The 26,661-nt window shown below is 26.7% G+C and overlaps 3 protein-coding genes across 4 annotated transcripts in view; all 3 read right to left on the bottom strand.

The window, feature by feature from the left end:
- The window catches only part of LOC111421017 (potassium voltage-gated channel protein Shaw-like), a 121,338-nt gene that overhangs the window by 82,012 nt on the left and 12,665 nt on the right, over positions 1-26,661 (bottom strand). The gene's annotated exons all lie outside the window — the stretch shown is intronic.
- On the bottom strand, positions 14,707-15,676 carry LOC111421496 (enkurin-like). The gene has a single exon (XM_023054661.2). It carries the CDS (start codon positions 15,603-15,605, stop codon positions 14,769-14,771), a length of 837 nt encoding a protein of 278 aa, XP_022910429.1. The 5' UTR covers positions 15,606-15,676; the 3' UTR covers positions 14,707-14,768.
- On the bottom strand, positions 22,397-23,322 carry LOC111421499 (enkurin-like). The gene has a single exon (XM_023054663.2). The coding sequence runs from the start codon at positions 23,232-23,234 to the stop codon at positions 22,440-22,442; it is 795 nt and encodes a 264-aa protein (XP_022910431.2). The 5' UTR covers positions 23,235-23,322; the 3' UTR covers positions 22,397-22,439.

Genomic DNA, 26,661 nt, shown 5'->3' with positions numbered 1-26,661 from the left:
TTTAAAGAATGAGTTGACTATTGTTCCTTAAAAAATGAGAAAAAGAGGAGTTGTGTTTAGAAATTAATATCTCAAAAACTAAAAGGTATTTTAAAAATCCGTTCCTTTTGTTTGAAAGCTTATAATTTGATTTACATATGCTGATAATTTCATAATGATGTATTGAAACCTCGATTTATTGCGATTTTTTGAAAAATTAGTTGTGAAAATTGTTCCTTAGAAAATAAGAAAAAAATTAAGTTGTGTTTAGAAATGAATATCTCAAAAACTAAAAGATATTTCAAAAATCCGTTTCCTTTGTTTGAAAGCTTATAATTTGATTTACATATGCTGATAATTTCATAATGATTTATTGAAACCTCGATTTATTGCGATTTTTTGAAAAATTAGTTGTGAAAATTGTTCCTTAGAAAATCAGAAAAAAATGAAGTTGTGTTTAGAAATTGATATCTCAAAAACTAAAAGATATTTTAAAAATTCGTTTCTTTTGTTTGAAAGCTTATAATTTGATTTACATATGCTGATAATTTCATAATGATTTATTGAAACCTCGATTTATTGCGATTTTTTGAAAAATTAGTTGTGAAAATGATTTCTTAGAAAATAAGAAAAAATGAAGTTGTGTTTAGAAATGAATATCTCAAAAACTAACAGATATTTTAAAAATCCGTTTCTTTTGTTTGAAAGCTTATAATTTGATTTACATATGCTGATAATTTCATAATGATTTATTGAAACCTCGATTTATTGCGATTTTTTGAAAAATTAGTTGTGAAAATTGTTCCTTAGAAAATAAGAAAAAAATTAAGTTGTGTTTAGAAATGAATATCTCAAAAACTAAAAGATATTTCAAAAATCCGTTTCCTTTGTTTGAAAGCTTATAATTTGATTTACATATGCTGATAATTTCATAATGATTTATTGAAACCTCGATTTATTGCGATTTTTTGAAAAATTAGTTGTGAAAATTGTTCCTTAGAAAATCAGAAAAAAATGAAGTTGTGTTTAGAAATGAATACCTCAAAAACTAAAAGATATTTCAAAAATCCGTTTCTTTTGTTTGAAAGCTTATAATTTGATTTACATATGCTGATACTTTCATAATGATTTATTGAAACCTCGATTTATTGCGATTTTTTGAAAAATTAGTGGTGAAAATTGTTCCTTAGACAATAAGAAAAAAATTAAGTTGTTTAGAAATTAATATCTCAAAAACTAAAAGATATTTTCAAAATCCGTTGCTTTTGTTTGAAAGCTTATAATTTGATTTACTTATGCTGATAATTTCATAATGATTTATTGAAACCTCGATTTATTGCGATTTTTTAAAGAATGAGTTGACTATTGTTCCTTAAAAAATGAGAAAAAGAGGAGTTGTGTTTAAAAATTAATATCTCAAAAACTAAAAGGTATTTTAAAAATCCGTTCCTTTTGTTTGAAAGCTTATGATTTGATTTACATATGCTGATAACTTCATAATGATTTATTGAAACCTCGATTTATTGCGATTTTTTGAAAAATTAGTTGTGAAAATTGTTCCTTAGAAAATCAGAAAAAAATGAAGTTGTGGTTAGAAATTAATATCTCAAAAACTAACAGATATTTTAAAAATCCGTTTCTTTTGTTTGAAAGCTTATAATTTGATTTACATATGCTGATAATTTCATAATGATTTATTGAAACCTCGATTTATTGCGATTTTTTGAAAAATTAGTTGTGAAAATTGTTCCTTAGACAATAAGAAAAAAATTAAGTTGTTTAGAAATTAATATCTCAAAAACTAAAAGATATTTTCAAAATCCGTTGCTTTTGTTTGAAAGCTTATAATTTGATTTACTTATGCTGATAATTTCATAATGATTTATTGAAACCTCGATTTATTGCGATTTTTTAAAGAATGAGTTGACTATTGTTCCTTAAAAAATGAGAAAAAGAGGAGTTGTGTTTAAAAATTAATATCTCAAAAACTAAAAGGTATTTTAAAAATCCGTTACTTTTCTTTAAAAGCTTATGATTTGATTTACATATGCTGATAACTTCATAATGATTTATTGAAACCTCGATTTATTGCGATTTTTTGAAAAATTAGTTGTGAAAATTGTTCCTTAGAAAATCAGAAAAAAATGAAGTTGTGGTTAGAAATTAATATCTCAAAAACTAACAGATATTTTAAAAATCCGTTTCTTTTGTTTGAAAGCTTATAATTTGATTTACATATGCTGATAATTTCATAATGATTTATTGAAACCTCGATTTATTGCGATTTTTTAAAGAATGAGTTGACTATTGTTCCTTAAAAAATGAGAAAAAGAGGAGTTGTGTTTAAAAATTAATATCTCAAAAACTAAAAGGTATTTTAAAAATCCGTTCCTTTTGTTTGAAAGCTTATGATTTGATTTACATATGCTGATAACTTCATAATGATTTATTGAAACCTCGATTTATTGCGATTTTTTGAAAAATTAGTTGTGAAAATTGTTCCTTAGAAAATAAGAAAAAATGAAGTTGTCTTTAGAAATGAATATCTCAAAAACTAAAAGATATTTCAAAAATCCGTTTCCTTTGTTTGAAAGCTTATAATTTGATTTACATATGCTGATAATTTCATAATGATTTATTGAAACCTCGATTTATTGCGATTTTTTGAAAAATTAGTTGTGAAAATTGTTCCTTAGAAAATCAGAAAAAAATGAAGTTGTGTTTAGAAATTGATATCTCAAAAACTAAAAGATATTTTAAAAATTCGTTTCTTTTGTTTGAAAGCTTATAATTTGATTTACATATGCTGATAATTTCATAATGATTTATTGAAACCTCGATTTATTGCGATTTTTTGAAAAATTAGTTGTGAAAATGATTTCTTAGAAAATAAGAAAAAATGAAGTTGTGTTTAGAAATGAATATCTCAAAAACTAACAGATATTTTAAAAATCCGTTTCTTTTGTTTGAAAGCTTATAATTTGATTTACATATGCTGATAATTTCATAATGATTTATTGAAACCTCGATTTATTGCGATTTTTTGAAAAATTAGTGGTGAAAATTGTTCCTTAGAAAATCAGAAAAAAATGAAGTTGTGTTTAGAAATGAATACCTCAAAAACTAAAAGATATTTCAAAAATCCGTTTCTTTTGTTTGAAAGCTTATAATTTGATTTACATATGCTGATACTTTCATAATGATTTATTGAAACCTCGATTTATTGCGATTTTTTGAAAAATTAGTGGTGAAAATTGTTCCTTAGACAATAAGAAAAAAATTAAGTTGTTTAGAAATTAATATCTCAAAAACTAAAAGATATTTTCAAAATCCGTTGCTTTTGTTTGAAAGCTTATAATTTGATTTACTTATGCTGATAATTTCATAATGATTTATTGAAACCTCGATTTATTGCGATTTTTTAAAGAATGAGTTGACTATTGTTCCTTAAAAAATGAGAAAAAGAGGAGTTGTGTTTAGAAATTAATATCTCAAAAACTAAAAGGTATTTTAAAAATCCGTTCCTTTTGTTTGAAAGCTTATAATTTGATTTACATATGCTGATAATTTCATAATGATGTATTGAAACCTCGATTTATTGCGATTTTTTGAAAAATTAGTTGTGAAAATTGTTCCTTAGAAAATAAGAAAAAAATTAAGTTGTGTTTAGAAATGAATATCTCAAAAACTAAAAGATATTTCAAAAATCCGTTTCCTTTGTTTGAAAGCTTATAATTTGATTTACATATGCTGATAATTTCATAATGATTTATTGAAACCTCGATTTATTGCGATTTTTTGAAAAATTAGTTGTGAAAATTGTTCCTTAGAAAATCAGAAAAAAATGAAGTTGTGTTTAGAAATTGATATCTCAAAAACTAAAAGATATTTTAAAAATTCGTTTCTTTTGTTTGAAAGCTTATAATTTGATTTACATATGCTGATAATTTCATAATGATTTATTGAAACCTCGATTTATTGCGATTTTTTGAAAAATTAGTTGTGAAAATGATTTCTTAGAAAATAAGAAAAAATGAAGTTGTGTTTAGAAATGAATATCTCAAAAACTAACAGATATTTTAAAAATCCGTTTCTTTTGTTTGAAAGCTTATAATTTGATTTACATATGCTGATAATTTCATAATGATTTATTGAAACCTCGATTTATTGCGATTTTTTGAAAAATTAGTGGTGAAAATTGTTCCTTAGAAAATCAGAAAAAAATGAAGTTGTGTTTAGAAATGAATACCTCAAAAACTAAAAGATATTTCAAAAATCCGTTTCTTTTGTTTGAAAGCTTATAATTTGATTTACATATGCTGATACTTTCATAATGATTTATTGAAACCTCGATTTATTGCGATTTTTTGAAAAATTAGTGGTGAAAATTGTTCCTTAGACAATAAGAAAAAAATTAAGTTGTTTAGAAATTAATATCTCAAAAACTAAAAGATATTTTCAAAATCCGTTGCTTTTGTTTGAAAGCTTATAATTTGATTTACTTATGCTGATAATTTCATAATGATTTATTGAAACCTCGATTTATTGCGATTTTTTAAAGAATGAGTTGACTATTGTTCCTTAAAAAATGAGAAAAAGAGGAGTTGTGTTTAGAAATTAATATCTCAAAAACTAAAAGGTATTTTAAAAATCCGTTCCTTTTGTTTGAAAGCTTATAATTTGATTTACATATGCTGATAATTTCATAATGATGTATTGAAACCTCGATTTATTGCGATTTTTTGAAAAATTAGTTGTGAAAATTGTTCCTTAGAAAATAAGAAAAAAATTAAGTTGTGTTTAGAAATGAATATCTCAAAAACTAAAAGATATTTCAAAAATCCGTTTCCTTTGTTTGAAAGCTTATAATTTGATTTACATATGCTGATAATTTCATAATGATTTATTGAAACCTCGATTTATTGCGATTTTTTGAAAAATTAGTTGTGAAAATTGTTCCTTAGAAAATCAGAAAAAAATGAAGTTGTGTTTAGAAATTGATATCTCAAAAACTAAAAGATATTTTAAAAATTCGTTTCTTTTGTTTGAAAGCTTATAATTTGATTTACATATGCTGATAATTTCATAATGATTTATTGAAACCTCGATTTATTGCGATTTTTTGAAAAATTAGTTGTGAAAATGATTTCTTAGAAAATAAGAAAAAATGAAGTTGTGTTTAGAAATGAATATCTCAAAAACTAACAGATATTTTAAAAATCCGTTTCTTTTGTTTGAAAGCTTATAATTTGATTTACATATGCTGATAATTTCATAATGATTTATTGAAACCTCGATTTATTGCGATTTTTTGAAAAATTAGTGGTGAAAATTGTTCCTTAGAAAATCAGAAAAAAATGAAGTTGTGTTTAGAAATGAATACCTCAAAAACTAAAAGATATTTCAAAAATCCGTTTCTTTTGTTTGAAAGCTTATAATTTGATTTACATATGCTGATACTTTCATAATGATTTATTGAAACCTCGATTTATTGCGATTTTTTGAAAAATTAGTGGTGAAAATTGTTCCTTAGACAATAAGAAAAAAATTAAGTTGTTTAGAAATTAATATCTCAAAAACTAAAAGATATTTTCAAAATCCGTTGCTTTTGTTTGAAAGCTTATAATTTGATTTACTTATGCTGATAATTTCATAATGATTTATTGAAACCTCGATTTATTGCGATTTTTTAAAGAATGAGTTGACTATTGTTCCTTAAAAAATGAGAAAAAGAGGAGTTGTGTTTAAAAATTAATATCTCAAAAACTAAAAGGTATTTTAAAAATCCGTTCCTTTTGTTTGAAAGCTTATGATTTGATTTACATATGCTGATAACTTCATAATGATTTATTGAAACCTCGATTTATTGCGATTTTTTGAAAAATTAGTTGTGAAAATTGTTCCTTAGAAAATCAGAAAAAAATGAAGTTGTGGTTAGAAATTAATATCTCAAAAACTAACAGATATTTTAAAAATCCGTTTCTTTTGTTTGAAAGCTTATAATTTGATTTACATATGCTGATAATTTCATAATGATTTATTGAAACCTCGATTTATTGCGATTTTTTGAAAAATTAGTTGTGAAAATTGTTCCTTAGACAATAAGAAAAAAATTAAGTTGTTTAGAAATTAATATCTCAAAAACTAAAAGATATTTTCAAAATCCGTTGCTTTTGTTTGAAAGCTTATAATTTGATTTACTTATGCTGATAATTTCATAATGATTTATTGAAACCTCGATTTATTGCGATTTTTTAAAGAATGAGTTGACTATTGTTCCTTAAAAAATGAGAAAAAGAGGAGTTGTGTTTAAAAATTAATATCTCAAAAACTAAAAGGTATTTTAAAAATCCGTTCCTTTTGTTTGAAAGCTTATGATTTGATTTACATATGCTGATAACTTCATAATGATTTATTGAAACCTCGATTTATTGCGATTTTTTGAAAAATTAGTTGTGAAAATTGTTCCTTAGAAAATCAGAAAAAAATGAAGTTGTGGTTAGAAATTAATATCTCAAAAACTAACAGATATTTTAAAAATCCGTTTCTTTTGTTTGAAAGCTTATAATTTGATTTACATATGCTGATAATTTCATAATGATTTATTGAAACCTCGATTTATTGCGATTTTTTAAAGAATGAGTTGACTATTGTTCCTTAAAAAATGAGAAAAAGAGGAGTTGTGTTTAAAAATTAATATCTCAAAAACTAAAAGGTATTTTAAAAATCCGTTCCTTTTGTTTGAAAGCTTATGATTTGATTTACATATGCTGATAACTTCATAATGATTTATTGAAACCTCGATTTATTGCGATTTTTTGAAAAATTAGTTGTGAAAATTGTTCCTTAGAAAATAAGAAAAAATGAAGTTGTCTTTAGAAATGAATATCTCAAAAACTAACAGATATTTTAAAAATCCGTTTCTTTTGTTTGAAAGCTTATAATTTGATTTACATATGCTGATAATTTCATAATGATTTATTGAAACCTCGATTTATTGCGATTTTTTGAAGAATTAGTTGTGAAAATTGTTCGAAAATAAGAAAAAAATGAAGTTGTGTTTAGAAATGAATATCTCAAAAACTAAAAGATATTTTCAAAATCCATTTCTTTTGTTTGAAAGCTTATAATTTGATTTACATATGCTCATAATTTCATAATGATTTATTGAAACCTCGATTTACTGCGATTTTTTGAAAAATTAGTTGTGAAAATTGTTCGAAAATAAGAAAAAAATGAAGTTGTGTTTAGAAATTAATATCTCAAAAACTAAAAGATATTTTAAAAATCCGTTTCTTTTGTTTGAAAGCTTATAATTTGATTTACATATGCTCATAATTTCATAATGATTTATTGAAACCTCGATTTACTGCGATTTTTTGAAAAATTAGTTGTGAAAATTGTTCGAAAATAAGAAAAAAATGAAGTTGTGTTTAGAAATTAATATCTCAAAAACTAAAAGATATTTTAAAAATCCGTTTCTTTTGTTTGAAAGCTTATAATTTCATTTACATATGCTGATAATTTTATAATGATTTATTGAAACCTCGATTTATAGCGATTTTTTGAAAAATTAATTGTGAAAATTGTTCCTTAGAAAATAAGAAAAAAATGAAGTTGTGTTTAGAAATGAATATCTCAAAAACTAAAAGATATTTTCAAAATCCGTTTCTTTTGTTTGAAAGCTTATAATTTGATTTACATATGCTGATAATTTCATAATGATTTATTGAAACCTCAATTTATTGCGATTTTTTGAAAAATTAGTTGTGAAAATTATTTCTTAGAAAATAAGAAAAAATGAAGTTGTTTTTAGAAATGAATATCTCAAAAACTAAAAGATATTTTGAAAATCCGTTTCTTTTGTTTGAAAGCTTATAATTTGATTTACATATGCTGATAATTTCATAATGATTTATTGAAACCTCGATTTATTGCGATTTTTTGAAAAATTAGTTGTGAAAATTGTTCCTTAGAAAATAAGAAAAAATGAAGTTGTGTTTAGAAATGAATATCTCAAAAACTAACAGATATTTTAAAAATCCGTTTCTTTTGTTTGAAAGCTTATAATTTGATTTACATATGCTGATAATTTCATAATGATTTATTGAAACCTCGATTTATTGCGATTTTTTGAAAAATTAGTGGTGAAAATTGTTCCTTAGAAAATCAGAAAAAAATGAAGTTGTGGTTAGAAATTAATATCTCAAAAACTAACAGATATTTTAAAAATCCGTTTCTTTTGTTTGAAAGCTTATAATTTGATTTACATATGCTGATACTTTCATAATGATTTATTGAAACCTCGATTTATTGCGATTTTTTGAAAAATTAGTTGTGAAAATTGTTCGTTAGAAACTAAGAAAAAAATTAAGTTGTGTTTAGAAATGAATATCTCAAAAACTAACAGATATTTTAAAAATCCGTTTCTTTTGTTTGAAAGCTTATAATTTGATTTACATATGCTGATAATTTCATAATGATTTATTGAAATCCCGATTTATTGCGATTTTTTAAAGAATGAGTTGACTATTGTTCCTTAAAAAATGAGAAAAAGAGGAGTTGTGTTTAAAAATTAATATCTCAAAAACTAAAAGGTATTTTAAAAATCCGTTCCTTTTGTTTGAAAGCTTATAATTTGATTTTCATATGCTGATAATTTCATAATGATGTATTGAAACCTCGATTTATTGCGATTTTTTGAAAAATTAGTTGTGAAAATTGTTCTTTAGAAAATAAGAAAAAAATGAAGTTGTGTTTAGAAATGAATATGTCAAAAACTAAAAGATATTTCAAAAATCCGTTTTCTTTGTTTGAAAGCTTATAATTTGATTTACATATGCTGATAATTTCATAATGATTTATTGAAACCTCGATTTATTGCGATTTTTTGAAAAATTAGTTGTGAAAATTGTTCCTTAGAAAATCAGAAAAAAATGAAGTTGTGGTTAGAAATTAATATCTCAAAAACTAACAGATATTTTAAAAATCCGTTTCTTTTGTTTGAAAGCTTATAATTTGATTTACATATGCTGATAATTTCATAATGATTTATTGAAACCTCGATTTATTGCGATTTTTTGAAGAATTAGTTGTGAAAATTGTTCGAAAATAAGAAAAAAATGAAGTTGTGTTTAGAAATTAATATCTCAAAAACTAAAAGATATTTTAAAAATCCGTTTCTTTTGTTTGAAAGCTTATAATTTCATTTACATATGCTGATAATTTCATAATGATTTATTGAAACCTCGATTTATTGCGATTTTTTGAAAAATTAGTTGTGAAAATTGTTCCTTAGAAAATAAGAAAAAAATTAAGTTGTGTTTAGAAATGAATATCTCAAAAACTAACAGATATTTTAAAAATCCGTTTCTTTTGTTTGAAAGCTTATAATTTGATTTACATATGCTGATAATTTCATAATGATTTATTGAAACTTCGATTTATTGCGATTTTTTGAAAAATTAGTTGTGAAAATTGTTCCTTAGAAAATCAGAAAAAAATGAAGTTGTGGTTAGAAATTAATATCTCAAAAACTAACAGATATTTTAAAAATCCGTTTCTTTTGTTTGAAAGCTTATAATTTGATTTACATATGCTGATACTTTCATAATGATTTATTGAAACCTCGATTTATTGCGATTTTTTGAAAAATTAGTTGTGAAAATTGTTCCTTAGAAAATAAGAAAAAAATTAAGTTGTGTTTAGAAATGAATATCTCAAAAACTAACAGATATTTTAAAAATCCGTTTCTTTCGTTGGAAAGCTTATAATTTAAGGTATATATGCTGATAATTTCATAATGATTTATTGAAACCTCGATTTATTGCGATTTTTTGAAAAATTAGTTGTGAAAATTGTTCCTTAGAAAATAAGAAAAAACTTAAGTTGTGTTTAGAAATGAATATCTCAAAAACTAACAGATATTTTAAAAATCCGTTCCTTTTGTTTGAAAGCTTATAATTTGATTTACATATGCTGATACTTTCATAATGATTTATTGAAACCTCGATTTATTGCGATTTTTTGAAAAATTAGTTGTGAAAATTGTTCCTTAGAAAATAAGAAAAAAATAATGTTGTGTTTAGAAATTAATATCTCAAAAACTAAAAGATATTTTAAAAATCAGTTTCTTTTGTTTGAAAGCTAATAATTTGATTTACATATGCTGATAATTTCATAATGATTTATTAAAACCTCGAATTATTGCGATTTTTTGAAAAATTAGTTGTGAAAATTGTTCCTTAGAAAATAGGAAAAAAATGAAGTTGTGTTTAGAAATTAATATCTCAAAAACTAAAAGATATTTTAAAAATTCGTTTCTTTTGTTTGAAAGCTTATAATTTGATTTACATATGCTGATAATTTCATAATGATTTATTGAAACCTCGATTTATTGCGATTTTTTGAAAAATTAGTGGTGAAAATTGTTCCTTAGACAATAAGAAAAAATGAAGTTGTGTTTAGAAATGAATATCTCAAAAACTAACAGATATTTTAAAAATCCGTTTCTTTTGTTTGAAAGCTTATAATTTGATTTACATATGCTGATAATTTCATAATGATTTATTGAAACCTCGATTTATTGCGATTTTTTGAAAAATTAGTGGTGAAAATTGTTCCTTAGAAAATCAGAAAAAAATGAAGTTGTGGTTAGAAATTAATATCTCAAAAACTAACAGATATTTTAAAAATCCGTTTCTTTTGTTTGAAAGCTTATAATTTGATTTACATATGCTGATACTTTCATAATGATTTATTGAAACCTCGATTTATTGCGATTTTTTGAAAAATTAGTTGTGAAAATTATTTCTTAGAAAATAAGAAAAAATGAAGTTGTTTTTAGAAATGAATATCTCAAAAACTAAAAGATATTTTGAAAATCCGTTTCTTTTGTTTGAAAGCTTATAATTTGATTTACATATGCTGATAATTTCATAATGATTTATTGAAACCTCGATTTATGGCGATTTTTTGAAAAATTAGTTGTGAAAATTGTTCCTTAGAAAATAAGAAAAAAATTAAGTTGTGTTTAGAAATGAATATCTCAAAAACTAAAAGATATTTCAAAAATCCGTTTCCTTTGTTTGAAAGCTTATAATTTGATTTACATATGCTGATAATTTCATAATGATTTATTGAAACCTCGATTTATTGCGATTTTTTGAAAAATTAGTTGTGAAAATTGTTCCTTAGAAAATCAGAAAAAAATGAAGTTGTGTTTAGAAATTAATATCTCAAAAACTAAAAGATATTTTAAAAATCAGTTTCTTTTGTTTGAAAGCTAATAATTTGATTTACATATGCTGATAATTTCATAATGATTTATTAAAACCTCGAATTATTGCGATTTTTTGAAAAATTAGTTGTGAAAATTGTTCCTTAGACAATAAGAAAAAAATGAAGTTGTGTTTAGAAATTAATATCTCAAAAACTAAAAGATATTTTAAAAATTCGTTTCTTTTGTTTGAAAGCTTATAATTTGATTTACATATGCTGATAATTTCATAATGATTTATTGAAACCTCGATTTATTGCGATTTTTTGAAAAATTAGTGGTGAAAATTGTTCCTTAGACAATAAGAAAAAAATGAAGTTGTTTAGAATTTAATATCTCAAAAACTAAAAGATATTTTCAAAATCCGTTGCTTTTGTTTGAAAGCTTATAATTTGATTTACTTATGCTGATAATTTCATAATGATTTATTGAAACCTCGATTTATTGCGATTTTTTGAAAAATTAGTTGTGAAAATTGTTCCTTAGAAAATAAGAAAAAAATTAAGTTGTGTTTAGAAATGAATATCTCAAAAACTAAAAGATATTTCAAAAATCCGTTTCCTTTGTTAGAAAGCTTATAATTTGATTTACATATGCTGATAATTTCATAATGATTTATTGAAACCTCGATTTACTGCGATTTTTTAAAAAATTAGTTGTGAAAATTATTTCTTAGAAAATAAGAAAAAATGAAGTTGTGTTTAGAAATGAATATCTCAAATACTAACAGATATTTTAAAAATCCGTTTCTTTTGTTTGAAAGGTTATAATTTGATTTACATATGCTGATAATTTCATAATGATTTATTGAAACCTCGATTTATTGCGATTTTTTGAAAAATTAGTTATGAAAATTGTTTCTTAGAAAATAAGAAAAAATGAAGTTGTGTTTAGAAATGAATATCTCAAAAACCAACAGATATTTTAAAAACCCATTTCTTTTGTTTGAGAGCTTATAATTTGATTTACATCTGCTGATAATTTCATAATGATTTATTGAAACCTCGATTTATTACGATTTTTTGAAAAATTAGTTGTGAAAATTGTTCCTTAGAAAATAAGAGAGAAATGAAGTTGTGTTTAGAAATGAATATCTCAAAAACTAACAGATATTTTAAAAATCCGTTTCTTTTGTTTGAAAGCTTATAATTTGATTTACATATGCCGATAATTTCATAATGATTTATTGAAACCTAGAATTACTGCGATTTTTTGAAAAATTAGTTGTGAAAATTATTTCTTAGAAAATAAGAAAAAATGAAGTTGTGTTTAGAAATGAATATCTCAAAAACTAAAAGATATTTTAAAAATCCGTTTCTTTTGTTTGAAAGGTTATAATTTAGATTATATATGCTGATAATTTCATAATGATTTATTGAAACCTCGATTTATTGCGATTTTTTGAAAAATTAGTTGTGAAAATTATATTTTAGAAAATAAGAAAAAATGAAGTTGTGTTTAGAAATTAATATTTCAAAAACTAAAAGATATTTTGAAAATCCGTTTCTTTCGTTGGAATGGTTATAATTTAGATTATATATGCTGATAATTTCATAATGATTTATTGAAACCTCGATTTATTGCGATTTTTTGAAAAATTAGTTGTGAAAATTGTTCCTTAGAAAATAAGAAAAAATGAAGTTGTGTTTAGAAATGAATATCTCAAAAACTAAAAGATATTTTAAAAATCCGTTTCTTTTGTTTAAAAGCTTATAATTTGATTTACATATGCTGATAATTTCATAATGATGTATTGACAATGAATTGAAACCTCGATTTATTGCGATTTTTTGAAAAATTAGTTGTGAAAATTGTTCTTTAGAAAATAAGAAAAAAATGAAGTTGTATTTAGAAATGAATATGTCAAAAACTAAAAGATATTTCAAAAATCCGTTTTCTTTGTTTGAAAGCTTATAATTTGATTTACATATGCTGATAATTTCATAATGATTTATTGAAACCTCGATTTATTGCGATTTTTTGAAAAATTAGTTGTGAAAATTGTTTCTTAGAAAATAAGAAAAAATGAAGTTGTCTTTAGAAATGAATATCTCAAAAACTAAAAGATATTTTGAAAATCCGTTTCTTTTGTTTGAAAGCTTATAATTTGATTTACATATGCTGATAATTTCATAATGATTTATTGAAACCTCGATTTATTGCGATTTTTTGAAAAATTAGTGGTGAAAATTGTTCCTTAGAAAATCAGAAAAAAATGAAGTTGTGGTTAGAAATTAATATCTCAAAAACTAAAAGATATTTTAAAAATTCGTTTCTTTTGTTTGAAAGCTTATAATTTGATTTACATATGCTGATAATTTCATAATGATTTATTGAAACCTCGATTTATTGCGATTTTTTGAAAAATTAGTGGTGAAAATTGTTCCTTAGACAATAAGAAAAAAATGAAGTTGTTTAGAAATTAATATCTCAAAAACTAAAAGATATTTTCAAAATCCGTTGCTTTTGTTTGAAAGCTTATAATTTGATTTACTTATGCTGATAATTTCATAATGATTTATTGAAACCTCGATTTACTGCGATTTTTTAAAAAATTAGTTGTGAAAATTATTTCTTAGAAAATAAGAAAAAATGAAGTTGTTTTTAGAAATGAATATCTCAAAAACTAAAAGATATTTTGAAAATCCGTTTCTTTTGTTTGAAAGCTTATAATTTGATTTACATATGCTGATAATTTCATAATGATTTATTGAAACCTCGATTTATTGCGATTTTTTGAAAAATTAGTTGTGAAAATTGTTCCTTAGAAAATAAGAAAAAATGAAGTTGTGTTTAGAAATGAATATCTCAAAAACTAAAAGATATTTTAAAAATCCGTTTCTTTTGTTTAAAAGCTTATAATTTGATTTACATATGCTGATAATTTCATAATGATTTATTGAAACCTCGATTTATTGCGATTTTTTGAAAAATTTGTTGTGAAAATTGTTCCTTAGAAAATAAGAAAAAATGAAGTTGTGTTTAGAAATGAATATCTCAAAAACTAAAAGATATTTTAAAAATCCGTTTCTTTTGTTTAAAAGCTTATAATTTGATTTACATATGCTGATAATTTCATAATGATTTATTGAAACCTCGATTTATTGCGATTTTTTGAAAAATTTGTTGTGAAAATTGTTCCTTAGAAAATAAGAAAAAATGAAGTTGTGTTTAGAAATGAATATCTCAAAAACTAACAGATATTTTAAAAATCCGTTTCCTTTGTTTGAAAGCTTACAATTTGATTTACATATGCTGATAATTTCATAATGATTTATTGAAACCTCGATTTTTGCGATTTTTTGAAAAATTAGTTGTGAAAATTATTCCTTACAAAATGAGAGAAAAGGGAGTTCTGTTTAGAAATTAATATCTCAAAAACTAAGAGATATTTTGAAACTCCGTTTCTTTCATTGGAAAGCTTATAATTTGAGAAATCACATTCTTTCTTAAAAAAAATCTTTAATGAAAAATTATAACATAAAATATATAAAAAAAATATTAAATAAAATTAAGCTTTTTTATCCAAATCATCATCAGGGTAAATATAAATATAAGGATGTCTTTCGAGCAAAACAATATCAGCCTCAAGTTGTTTTAAATCCGCTTCTAATTTCGATTTTCGTGTTATTTTCGGTATGGTGTCAGTTACAGTTGGTAATACGGAATATAATCTTTGCAACTCGGCCCAATTTTGTTTCAAACCCTCCAATAAAGATCTCCTTTTATCCCTTATCAAATAGCGACAAATCGGTTGAAAACTATCCGCTATTTGTTCCTGTTTTAACCGATTCTTTTCTCTCTGTTTAGCCAAATGTTCCAAATAAGGGGGCAAATTTCCGTAAGCAGGGGTTGGAACAAACGTTGGTTCCAAACCTGGTTTTAATGGAATTCTTGTACCTTTATTATCAATCATTGTAACTCGTTCTGGAACTTTCGGAATCATTTTAATGGCATACTCAATGTTTTTTTTAATCATATTTTTAGGTCTCCAACGCGATAATTTCTCATCTTGCTCTTTTAACACATCATCTCTCATGGGTGTTGGAATCAGCCTTGCAACTTTTACACGACGATGCTTTCCATGATCCGGATCAATTACATCCAAAGGAAACATTGGTGGTTTGAAGGTGCGTTTTTTTAAAAAATTATGTGGATCGGGACGTGGTAAATGTGGTAAACCAAAAGTGCCACGTTTTTGATTTTTTCTCGGATCTTTTCGTTCGCTTAACAGCTTTTTATAAGCGTGGCTCTCGTACACTTCTTCTTTCACAACAACATGATCCGTTGGAGTTGCGATAACATTGAAAATATTCTCATTGTGATCTTTTATTAAAACGAGAGACATATTTAAGGGTTTTTTTAATTTTCCTGTACTTGCGTTTGATTAAAAAAGAAAATTGTCAATTAATGTCAAATAAATTGTCAACTGGGTAACAAAGCACATCTCGGTGTTTAAAAAAAACATGATTGCACCATGACTTTCAATGTAATGTAAGCAAAGAAGGTATTCAACAACACTTTGATGACGTGTTTACCTTAAAACAAACACGCTTTGAACCAGAATAAGCTAACACAGTTAATGTGAAAACAAGAATATGTCCCTACTTAAGAATTTGCGAGACATTCAAAGTAAAAACACTTCCATAATTTATTTAAACGAAACAAGTCTTTCAAACAGTCTTTTTTTGTCCCAAAAATATTGCTCTTAATGATGCAAAATGATGTTCCAATAAAACACTTCGTTGACCATCTTTGTGTTGTTCAAATTTACACTTGCACCCTTACTCTCGCAATGTCAGATGCATAGATATCGAAAAAAATACGAAAATTTGATGAATTTCATTGTTTTAGTAGTTGTTAATGGTAGCACCTGGGATTCAGAGCATATTACAAAAAAACTTTTAGAATAAAAGTTATAACAAATTTTATTTCTAACAATATAGCCGCCTTGCACTTTTTCTCTCAGATGTATAGATATCGAGAAAAACACGAAAATATGAAAATTTTGTGAATTTATTGCTCTTTCAAGTTATTAAAGGAGACATTTGGGAATCGAAGCTCGCTACAAGAAAACTTTTATAACAAGAATTGTTACAAATTTTATTGTTAACAATATTGCTCTCTTGCACTTTTTCTCTTAGATGCGTCAATATCAAGAAAAATACGAAAATATGAAAATCGAATGAATTTCTTGCTTTTTCAAGTTATTGGTAACACTCGGGAAACAGAGCATGCTATGAAAAAATTTTTAGAACAATAGTTGTAGCAAATCTCATTCTTAATAATATTGCTCTCTTGCACTTTTGCTTTTAGATGCGTCAATATCCAGAAAAATAGGAAAATATGAAAATAGGATGAATTTGTTGCCTTTTCAAGTTAATGGTAACACTCGGGAAACAGAGCATGATATAAAAAACTTTTAGAACAATAGTTGTAGCAAATTTCATTCTTAACAATATTGCTCTCTTGCACTTTTGCTCTTAGATGCGTCAATATCAAGAAAAATACGAAAATATGAAAATTGAATGAATTTCTTGCTTTTTCAAGTTATTGGTAACACTCGGGAAACAGAGCATGCTATGAAAAAACTTTTAGAACAATAGTTGTAGCAAATCTCATTCTTAATAATATTGCTCTCTTGCACTTTTGCTTTTAGATGCGTCAATATCAAAAAAAAATGAACATATGAAAATTGGATGAATTTGTTGCCTTTTCAAGTAAATGGTAACACTCGGGAAGCAGAGCATGCTATAAAAAACTTTTAGAACAATAGTTGTAGCAAATCTTATTCTTAATAATATTGCTCTCTTGCACTCTTCCTCTCAAATGCATAGATATCGAGAAAAATACGAAAATATGAAATTTGATGAAATAGATTATTTTACAAGTTGTTAATGATAACACTTTGGAAATGCAGTATATTACAAAAAAACTTTTGAAACAATAGTTATTGCAAATTTTATTCCTAACAATATTGCTCTCTTGCACTTTTGCTCTCCGATGCGTCAATATCATGAAAAATACGAAAATATGAAAATTGAATGAATTTGTTGCTTTTTCAAGTTAATAGTAACACTCGCGAATCAGAGCATGCTATAAAAAAAGTTTTAGCACAAATGTTGTAGCAAATCTTATTCTTAATGATATTGCTCTCTTGCACTTTTGCTTTTAGATGCGTCAGTATCAAGAAAAATACGAAAATATGAAAATTGAATGAATTTGTTGCTTTTTCAAGTTAATGGTAACACCCGGGAATCAGAGCATGCTATAAAAAAACTTTTAGAACAATAGTTGTAGAAAATCTCATTCTTAATAATATTGCTCTCTTGCACTTTTGCTTTTAGATGCGTCAATGTCAAGAAAAATACGAAAATATGAAAATTGAATGAATTTGGTGCTTTTTCAAGTTAATGGTAACACTCGGGAAGCAGATCATGCTATAAAAAAACTTTTAGAACAATAGTTGTAGCAAATCTCATTCTTAATAATATTGCTCTCTTGCACTTTTGCTTTTAGATGCGTCAATGTCAAGAAAAATACGAAAATATGAAAATTGAATGAATTTGTTGCTTTTTCAAGTTAATAGTAACACTCGCGAATCAGAGCATGCTATAAAAAATGTTTTAGCACAAATGTTGTAGCAAATCTTATTCTTAATGATATTGCTCTCTTGCACTTTTGCTTTTAGATGCGTCAGTATCAAGAAAAATACGAAAATATGAAAATTGAATGAATTTGTTGCTTTTTCAAGTTAATGGTAACACCCGGGAATCAGAGCATGCTATAAAAAAACTTTTAGAACAATAGTTGTAGAAAATCTCATTCTTAATAATATTGCTCTCTTGCACTTTTGCTTTTAGATGCGTCAATGTCAAGAAAAATACGAAAATATGAAAATTGAATGAATTTGGTGCTTTTTCAAGTTAATGGTAACACTCGGGAAGCTGATCATGCTATAAAAAAACTTTTAGAACAATAGTTGTAGCAAATCTCATTCTTAATAATATTGCTCTCTTGCACTTTTGCTTTTAGATGCGTCAATGTCAAGAAAAATACGAAAATATGAAAATTGAATGAATTTGTTGCTTTTTCAAGTTAATGGTAACACTCGGGAAGCAGATCATGCTATAAAAAAACTTTTAGAACAATAGTTGTAGCAAATCTCATTCTTAATAATATTGCTCTCTTGCACTTTTGCTTTTAGATGCGTCAATGTCAAGAAAAATACGAAAATATGAAAATAGGATGAATTTGTTGCCTTTTCAAGTTAATGGTAACACTCGGGAATCAGAGCATGATATAAAAAAACTTTTAGAACAATAGTTGTAGCAAATTTCATTCTTAACAATATTGCTCTCTTGCACTTTTCCTCTTAGATGCGTCAATATCAAGAAAAATACGAAAATATTAAAATAGGATGAATTTGTTGCCTTTTCAAGATAATGGTAACACTCGGGAAGCAGAGCATGCTATAAAAAAACTTTTAGAACAATAGTTGTAGCAAATCTTATTCTTAATAATATTGCTCTCTTGCACTCTTCCTCTCAAATGCATAGATATCGAGAAAAATACGAAAATATGAAATTTGATGAAATAGATTATTTTACAAGTTGTTAATGATAACACTTTGGAAATGCAGTATATTACAAAAAAACTTTTGAAACAATAGTTATTGCAAATTTTATTCCTAACAATATTGCTCTCTTGCACTTTTGCTCTCCGATGCGTCAATATCATGAAAAATACGAAAATATGAAAATTGAATGAATTTGTTGCTTTTTCAAGTTAATAGTAACACTCGCGAATCAGAGCATGCTATAAAAAATGTTTTAGCACAAATGTTGTAGCAAATCTTATTCTTAATGATATTGCTCTCTTGCACTTTTGCTTTTAGATGCGTCAGTATCAAGAAAAATACGAAAATATGAAAATTGAATGAATTTGTTGCTTTTTCAAGTTAATGGTAACACCCGGGAATCAGAGCATGCTATAAAAAAACTTTTAGAACAATAGTTGTAGAAAATCTCATTCTTAATAATATTGCTCTCTTGCACTTTTGCTTTTAGATGCGTCAATGTCAAGAAAAATACGAAAATATGAAAATTGAATGAATTTGGTGCTTTTTCAAGTTAATGGTAACACTCGGGAAGCAGATCATGCTATAAAAAAACTTTTAGAACAATAGTTGTAGCAAATCTCATTCTTAATAATATTGCTCTCTTGCACTTTTGCTTTTAGATGCGTCAATATCCAGAAAAATAGGAAAATATGAAAATAGGATGAATTTGTTGCCTTTTCAAGTTAATGGTAACACTCGGGAAACAGAGCATGATATAAAAAACTTTTAGAACAATAGTTGTAGCAAATTTCATTCTTAACAATATTGCTCTCTTGCACTTTTGCTCTTAGATGCGTCAATATCAAGAAAAATACGAAAATATGAAAATTGAATGAATTTCTTGCTTTTTCAAGTTATTGGTAACACTCGGGAAACAGAGCATGCTATGAAAAAACTTTTAGAACAATAGTTGTAGCAAATCTCATTCTTAATAATATTGCTCTCTTGCACTTTTGCTTTTAGATGCGTCAATGTCAAGAAAAATACCAAAATATGAAAATTGAATGAATTTGTTGCTTTTTCAAGTTAATGGTAACACTCGGGAAGCAGATCATGCTATAAAAAAACTTTTAGAACAATAGTTGTAGAAAATCTCATTCTTAATAATATTGCTCTCTTGCACTTTTGCTTTTAGATGCGTCAATGTCAAGAAAAATACGAAAATATGAAAATTGAATGAATTTGTTGCTTTTTCAAGTTAATGGTAACACTCGGGAAACAAAGCATGCTATAAAAAAACTTTTAGAACAATAGTTGTAGCAAATCTCATTCTTAATAATATTGCTCTCTTCCACTTTTGCTTTTAGATGCGTCAATGTCAAGAAAAATACGAAAATATGCAAATTGAATGAATTTGTTGCTTTTTCAAGTTAATGGTAACACTCGGGAAGCAGATCATGCTATAAAAAAACTTTTAGAACAATAGTTGTAGAAAATCTCATTCTTAATAATATTGCTCTCTTGCACTTTTGCTTTTAGATGCGTCAATGTCAAGAAAAATACGAAAATATGAAAATTGAATGAATTTGTTGCTTTTTCAAGTTAATGGTAACACCCGGGAATCAGAGCATGCTATAAAAAAACTTTTAGAACAATAGTTGTAGAAAATCCCATTTTTAATAATATTGCTCTCTTGCACTTTTGCTTTTAGATGCGTCAATATCAAGAAAAATACAAAAATATAAAAATTGAATGAATTTGTTGCTTTTTCAAGTTAATGGTAACACCCGGAAATCAGAGCATGCTATAAAAAAACTTTTAGAACAATAGTTGTAGAAAATCTCATTCTTAATACTATTGCTCTCTTGCACTTTTGCTTTTAGATGCGTCAATGTCAAGAAAAATACGAAAATATGTAAATTGAATGAATTTGTTGCTTTTTCAAGTTAATGGTAACACTCGGGAAACAAAGCATGCTATAAAAAAACTTTTAGAACAATAGTTGTAGCAAATCTCATTTTTAATAATATTGCTCTCTTCCACTTTTGCTTTTAGATGCGTCAATGTCAAGAAAAATACGAAAATATGCAAGTTGAATGAATTTGTTGCTGTTTCAAGTTAATGGTAACACTCGGGAAACAGAGCATGCTATAAAAAAACTTTTAGAACAATAGTTGCAGCAAATCTCATTCTTAATAATATTGCTTTCTTGCACTTTTGCTTTTAAATATGAATTTTTCAAGTTGTTAATGGGTAACACTCATGGAAAACATGTTGAATCATGATTTGACTGCGAGCAGCAGGAATTTTAATGGGTGCGAGATATAGTAAAATCGCCATTCTCTGAAATGAAATGGTGGACCACTCACCAATTCTGGAATGTATAACGGACTTTACCCCCCTACAAGACATTTTTACGAAAAAATATCTCACCCACCCAAGTTCCACAGAAGTAGAGATAAAAAACAACAGCCTTAAAATCTACACTGATGGTTCAAGGAGACGCGAAGGAGCTGGTGCCGGAGTCTTCTCGTACAATCTCCGACTCCACGTATTACAATTTACAGTGACAGTAGACAAGCTATTTTAGCCCTGAATAGAATAACAATTACCTCAGAACTTGTTATGGGTTCTCATCTGATTGTGAGATTGGAGAAGGTCGCAGTGCATAACTGTGTTATACTTCAATGGATGATTTATTCAAGTAACTAGCACGCTGATAGGCTTGCCAAAAGGGCTGCCAAGCGAGCGCCATGTTCGTCTGAACCGAGAATTCAACTCAGATTGAGATAATTAAAGATTTTACTCACAAAAAGTTTATGAACTGGTGATGTATTATTATTTGTCTAAGGCTTGCCAGAAATAAGCATCTTTATAACCTTAAGCTTGCTGTTAGTCCTCTGTGAAGAGAGCGAAGAGACGGTTCGACACATCTTGTGTGAATGCCCCACTCTGCAAGACCTCAGAATGAGAGACTTCGGAGAGGATGCACAGATGGCATAAGAAACACACCTCTGAGCTGTATCCTAGCCTTCGGAAATTCCTTAGGCTGGTTGATGTAGCCGGAAAAAAACTTTTAGACCAAACATTATAGCAAATTTTATTCGTAATATTGTTTGTTTCACTTTTGCTCTCAGATATATAAATAATAACCGAAGTTTTGAAAATCAGTAGATGCAGCTTGCAGCCGAGGGAACCAATATAAAGGATGTTCCACCTAAGACTCCCAGACGAAGTATATCTGGAATGGGTTGAGATATTTTAGTTTTGTAAAATGTTGTTGTTAGAGCTCATAAATGACTTCAGTTCTTAAATATTATTATTCATTGTACAAAAATAAAGATGGCATTGCACAGTATGTGTTGTTGAATACCACATCAACTTTAGCGCCTCGACAAGGTCGCTTGTGACCGAGGAATTGCAGTATGTACTATAGTACAATGGTATCAAATGTAGCACCTCGGTTGCAAGCGACCTTGGCTTAATGCAGCAATAGTGTACTTTTCATTTTAACCAAGCCGAGGTTGCTTGCGACCGAGTATCAGCATGAATAATCTCTCATTATGAAATTATCAGTATTTTGGCATTTTTTATCACTTTAATTTTATTAGAAAAAACTGTTTAGCCCAAAAATTCGTCGTTATCATACACATAAATATAAGGATGTCTCTCTAAAAACACGATATCCTTTTCAATTTGTTTCAACTCACTTTCAAGTTGACTTTTTCGATTTTTCTTCGGAAGCGTATCCATTAAAATCGGTAACTTTTGATATTGCCGTTGTAATTCTTCCCAATTATTTTTTAATCCATTCAACAATTTTTTTCGACTATCTCTTACAATGTACCTACATTTCGGTTTTTGCGCCGTGGCACTTTTCCATTTCTCTTTCAATTTCTTCTTTTCCTTCATAATTTTTTCCAAAGTAACGAACTCGGGTAATTTAGCAAACGCTTTCTTATTTATGTAGGTGACTTCGAGGGCTTCGCTCAATTTCTTTCTCGTCCCATGTTCGTCGATAACCACGGCACGTTCAGGTGATTTCGGTTTCGAATTAACAGCATTTTGAATATTTCTTCGAATCACATTTGGTGGGATAAATTTTAATTTTTCATCTTGTTCTTGGACGGTTTTAATTGTTTCGGGGACTGCGGGTTTTGTTAAAAACCTTTTTCTCGTTAATTTTAAGCACGGTTTTGGTGGGATTCGTTTTCTTAAAAAATTTTTCGGATCCGGTTTTGATGATTTAAATGTTAGTTTTGGTTGAACCTTTGGAATTGGGGTAATAGATTGCGAGCATTTTGCTAGTTTTGTTTCGTCAATGGGTTTTATGTGATGTTTCGATGATGATTCGTTGACCACATCTTGTATACCATAAATATTTTCGTTATGTTCCTTAATAAAAACTATAGACATTCTTTTATATCATTATCCCAATACAAAAATCCATAAAAAAAAAAGATTTTCGTTATAAACTTGTCATTAATTAATTCTAACTTCAAATTTGATACATTGACTTGATTAGTCTCCTTAGAAACAACGTTTTTGCTACATCTTTAACGATTTTTTACCGTTCGACCACCTATCATGTTAAATAGTAGCGTCTCGGTCACAGATGACCTTGACTTAATTATTTAAAATCGTACAATCTTCGTATTCAAGTAAGCCTATGTGATATTACTTACTGAGCCTCGGCTATAAGGACTTCGGCGTAATTAGTCAAAAGAAACACGTAGCAGCCGACTGCCATGACAGTAACTACGAAGACTGTTATAAAAGTTACTGTTATTGATACAAAAATTTCTTGTTTTGGTATAGCAGTAGCAAAAACCGTCTTATCCCTTCATTTCCAATTAGAACTCTGATTAGAACAATAAATAATTTGACAGTAGCAGTCTCATCACGCCTCCTCCGTTGTTATTGCTATTGCAACTGACTGCCACGAGAAAATATGAAAATTGAATGAATTTGTTGCTTTTTCAAGTTAATGGTAACACCCGGGAATCAGAGCATGCTATAAAAAAACTTTTAGAACAATAGTTGTAGAAAATCTCATTCTTAATAATATTGCTCTCTTGCACTTTTGCTTTTAGATGCGTCAATATCAAGAAAAATACGAAAATACGAAAATTGAATGAATTTGTTGCTTTTTCAAGTTAATGGTAACACCCGGGAATCAGAGCATGCTATAAAAAAACTTTTAGAACAATAGTTGTAGAAAATCTCATTCTTAATAATATTGCTCTCTTGCACTTTTGCTTTTAGATGCGTCAATATCAAGAAAAATACGAAAATATGAAAATTGAATGAATTTGTTGCTTTTTCAAGTTAATGGTAACACCCGGGAATCAGAGCATGCTATAAAAAAACTTTTAGAACAATAGTTGTAGAAAATCTCATTCTTAATAATATTGCTCTCTTGCACTTTTGCTTTTAGATGCGTCAATATCAAGAAAAATACGAAAATACGAAAATTGAATGAATTTGTTGCTTTTTCAAGTTAATGGTAACACCCGGGAATCAGAGCATGCTATAAAAAAACTTTTAGAACAATAGTTGTAGAAAATCTCATTCTTAATAATATTGCTCTCTTGCACTTTTGCTTTTAGATGCGTCAATATCAAGAAAAATACGAAAATATGAAAATTGAATGAATTTGTTGCTTTTTCAAGTTAATGGTAACACCCGGGAATCAGAGCATGCTATAAAAAAACTTTTAGAACAATAGTTGTAGAAAATCTCATTCTTAATAATATTGCTCTCTTGCACTTTTGCTTTTAGATGCGTCAATATCAAGAAAAATACGAAAATACGAAAATTGAATGAATTTGTTGCTTTTTCAAGTTAATGGTAACACCCGGGAATCAGAGCATGCTATAAAAAAACTTTTAGAACAATAGTTGTAGAAAATCTCATTCTTAATAATATTGCTCTCTTGCACTTTTGCTTTTAGATGCGTCAATATCAAGAAAAATACGAAAATATGAAAATTGAATGAATTTGTTGCTTTTTCAAGTTAATGGTAACACCCGGGAATCAGAGCATGCTATAAAAAAACTTTTAGAACAATAGTTGTAGAAAATCTCATTCTTAATAATATTGCTCTCTTGCACTTTTGCTTTTAGATGCGTCAATATCAAGAAAAATACGAAAATATGAAAATTGAATGAATTTGTTGCTTTTTCAAGTTAATGGTAACACCCGGGAATCAGAGCATGCTATAAAAAAACTTTTAGAACAATAGTTGTAGAAAATCTCATTCTTAATAATATTGCTCTCTTGCACTTTTGCTTTTAGATGCGTCAATATCAAGAAAAATACGAAAATTGAATGAATTTGTTGCTTTTTCAAGTTAATAGTAACACCCGGGAATCTGAGCATGCTATAAAAAAACTTTTAGAACAATAGTTGTAGAAAATCTCATTCTTAATAATATTGCCCTCTTGCACTTTTGCTTTTAGATACGTCAATATCAAAAAAAATACGAAAATATGAAAATTGAATGAATTTGTTGCTTTTTCAAGTTAATGGTAACACCCGGGAATCAGAACATGCTATAAGAAAACTTTTAGAACAATAGTTGTAGAAAATCTCATTCTTAAAAATATTGCTCTCTTGCACTTTTGCTTTTAGATGCGTCAATATCAAGAAAAATACGAAAATTGAATGAATTTGTTGCTTTTTCAAGTTAATAGTAACACCCGGGAATCAGAGCATGCTATAAAAAAACTTTTAGAACAATAGTTGTAGAAAATCTCATTCTTAATAATATTGCCCTCTTGCACTTTTGCTTTTAGATACGTCAATATCAAAAAAAATACGAAAATATGAAAATTGAATGAATTTGTTGCTTTTTCAAGTTAATGGTAACACCCGGGAATCAGAGCATGCTATAAAAAAACTTTTAGAACAATAGTTGTAGAAAATCTCATTCTTAATAATATTGCTCTCTTGCACTTTTGCTTTTAGATGCGTCAATACCAAGAAAAATACGAAAATATGAAAATTGAATGAATTTGTTGCTTTTTCAAGTTAATGGTAACACCCGGGAATCAGAGCATGCTATAAAAAAACTTTTAGAACAATAGTTGTAGAAAATCTCATTCTTAATAATATTGCTCTCTTGCACTTTTGCTTTTAGATGCGTCAATACCAAGAAAAATACGATAATATGAAAATTGAATGAATTTGTTGCTTTTTCAAGTTAATGGTAACACCCGGGAATCAGAGCATGCTATAAAAAAACTTTTAGAACAATAGTTGTAGAAAATCTCATTCTTAATAATATTGCTCTCTTGCACTTTTGCTTTTAGGTGCGTCAATATCAAGAAAAATTCGAACATATGAAAATTGGATGAATTTGTTGCTTCTTCAAGCTGTTGATGGGTAACCCTCTGGAAACGAAGCATATTACAAAAACACTTTTGGAACAATAGATATTGCAAATTTTATTCTTAACAATATTGCTCTTTTGCACTTTTACTGTCAGATACGTCAGTAACAAGAAAAATACTAAGATAGGAAAATTGAATGAATTTGTTGCTTTTTCAAGTTGTTAATAGTAACAATCGGGAAACGGAGCATACTAAAAAAAAACTTTTGGAACAATAATTATTGCAAATTAAATTCTTAACAATATTGCTCTCTTGCACTTTTGCTCTTAGATGCATCAATATCAAGAAAAATACGAAAATATGAAAATTGAATGAATTTGTTGCTTTTTCAAGTTAATGGTAACACCCGGGAATCAGAGCATGCTATAAAAAAACTTTTAGAACAATAGTTGTAGAAAATTTCATTCTTAATAATATTGCTCTCTTGCACTTTTGCTTTTAGGTGCGTC

The sequence above is a fragment of the Onthophagus taurus genome, chromosome 5 (assembly GCF_036711975.1).
Source record: "Onthophagus taurus isolate NC chromosome 5, IU_Otau_3.0, whole genome shotgun sequence".
Classification (NCBI taxonomy): Eukaryota; Metazoa; Arthropoda; class Insecta; order Coleoptera; family Scarabaeidae; genus Onthophagus; species Onthophagus taurus.
The sequence above is the reverse complement of the archived record's forward strand: the minus strand, read 5'-3'. Positions and strand labels throughout refer to the sequence as shown.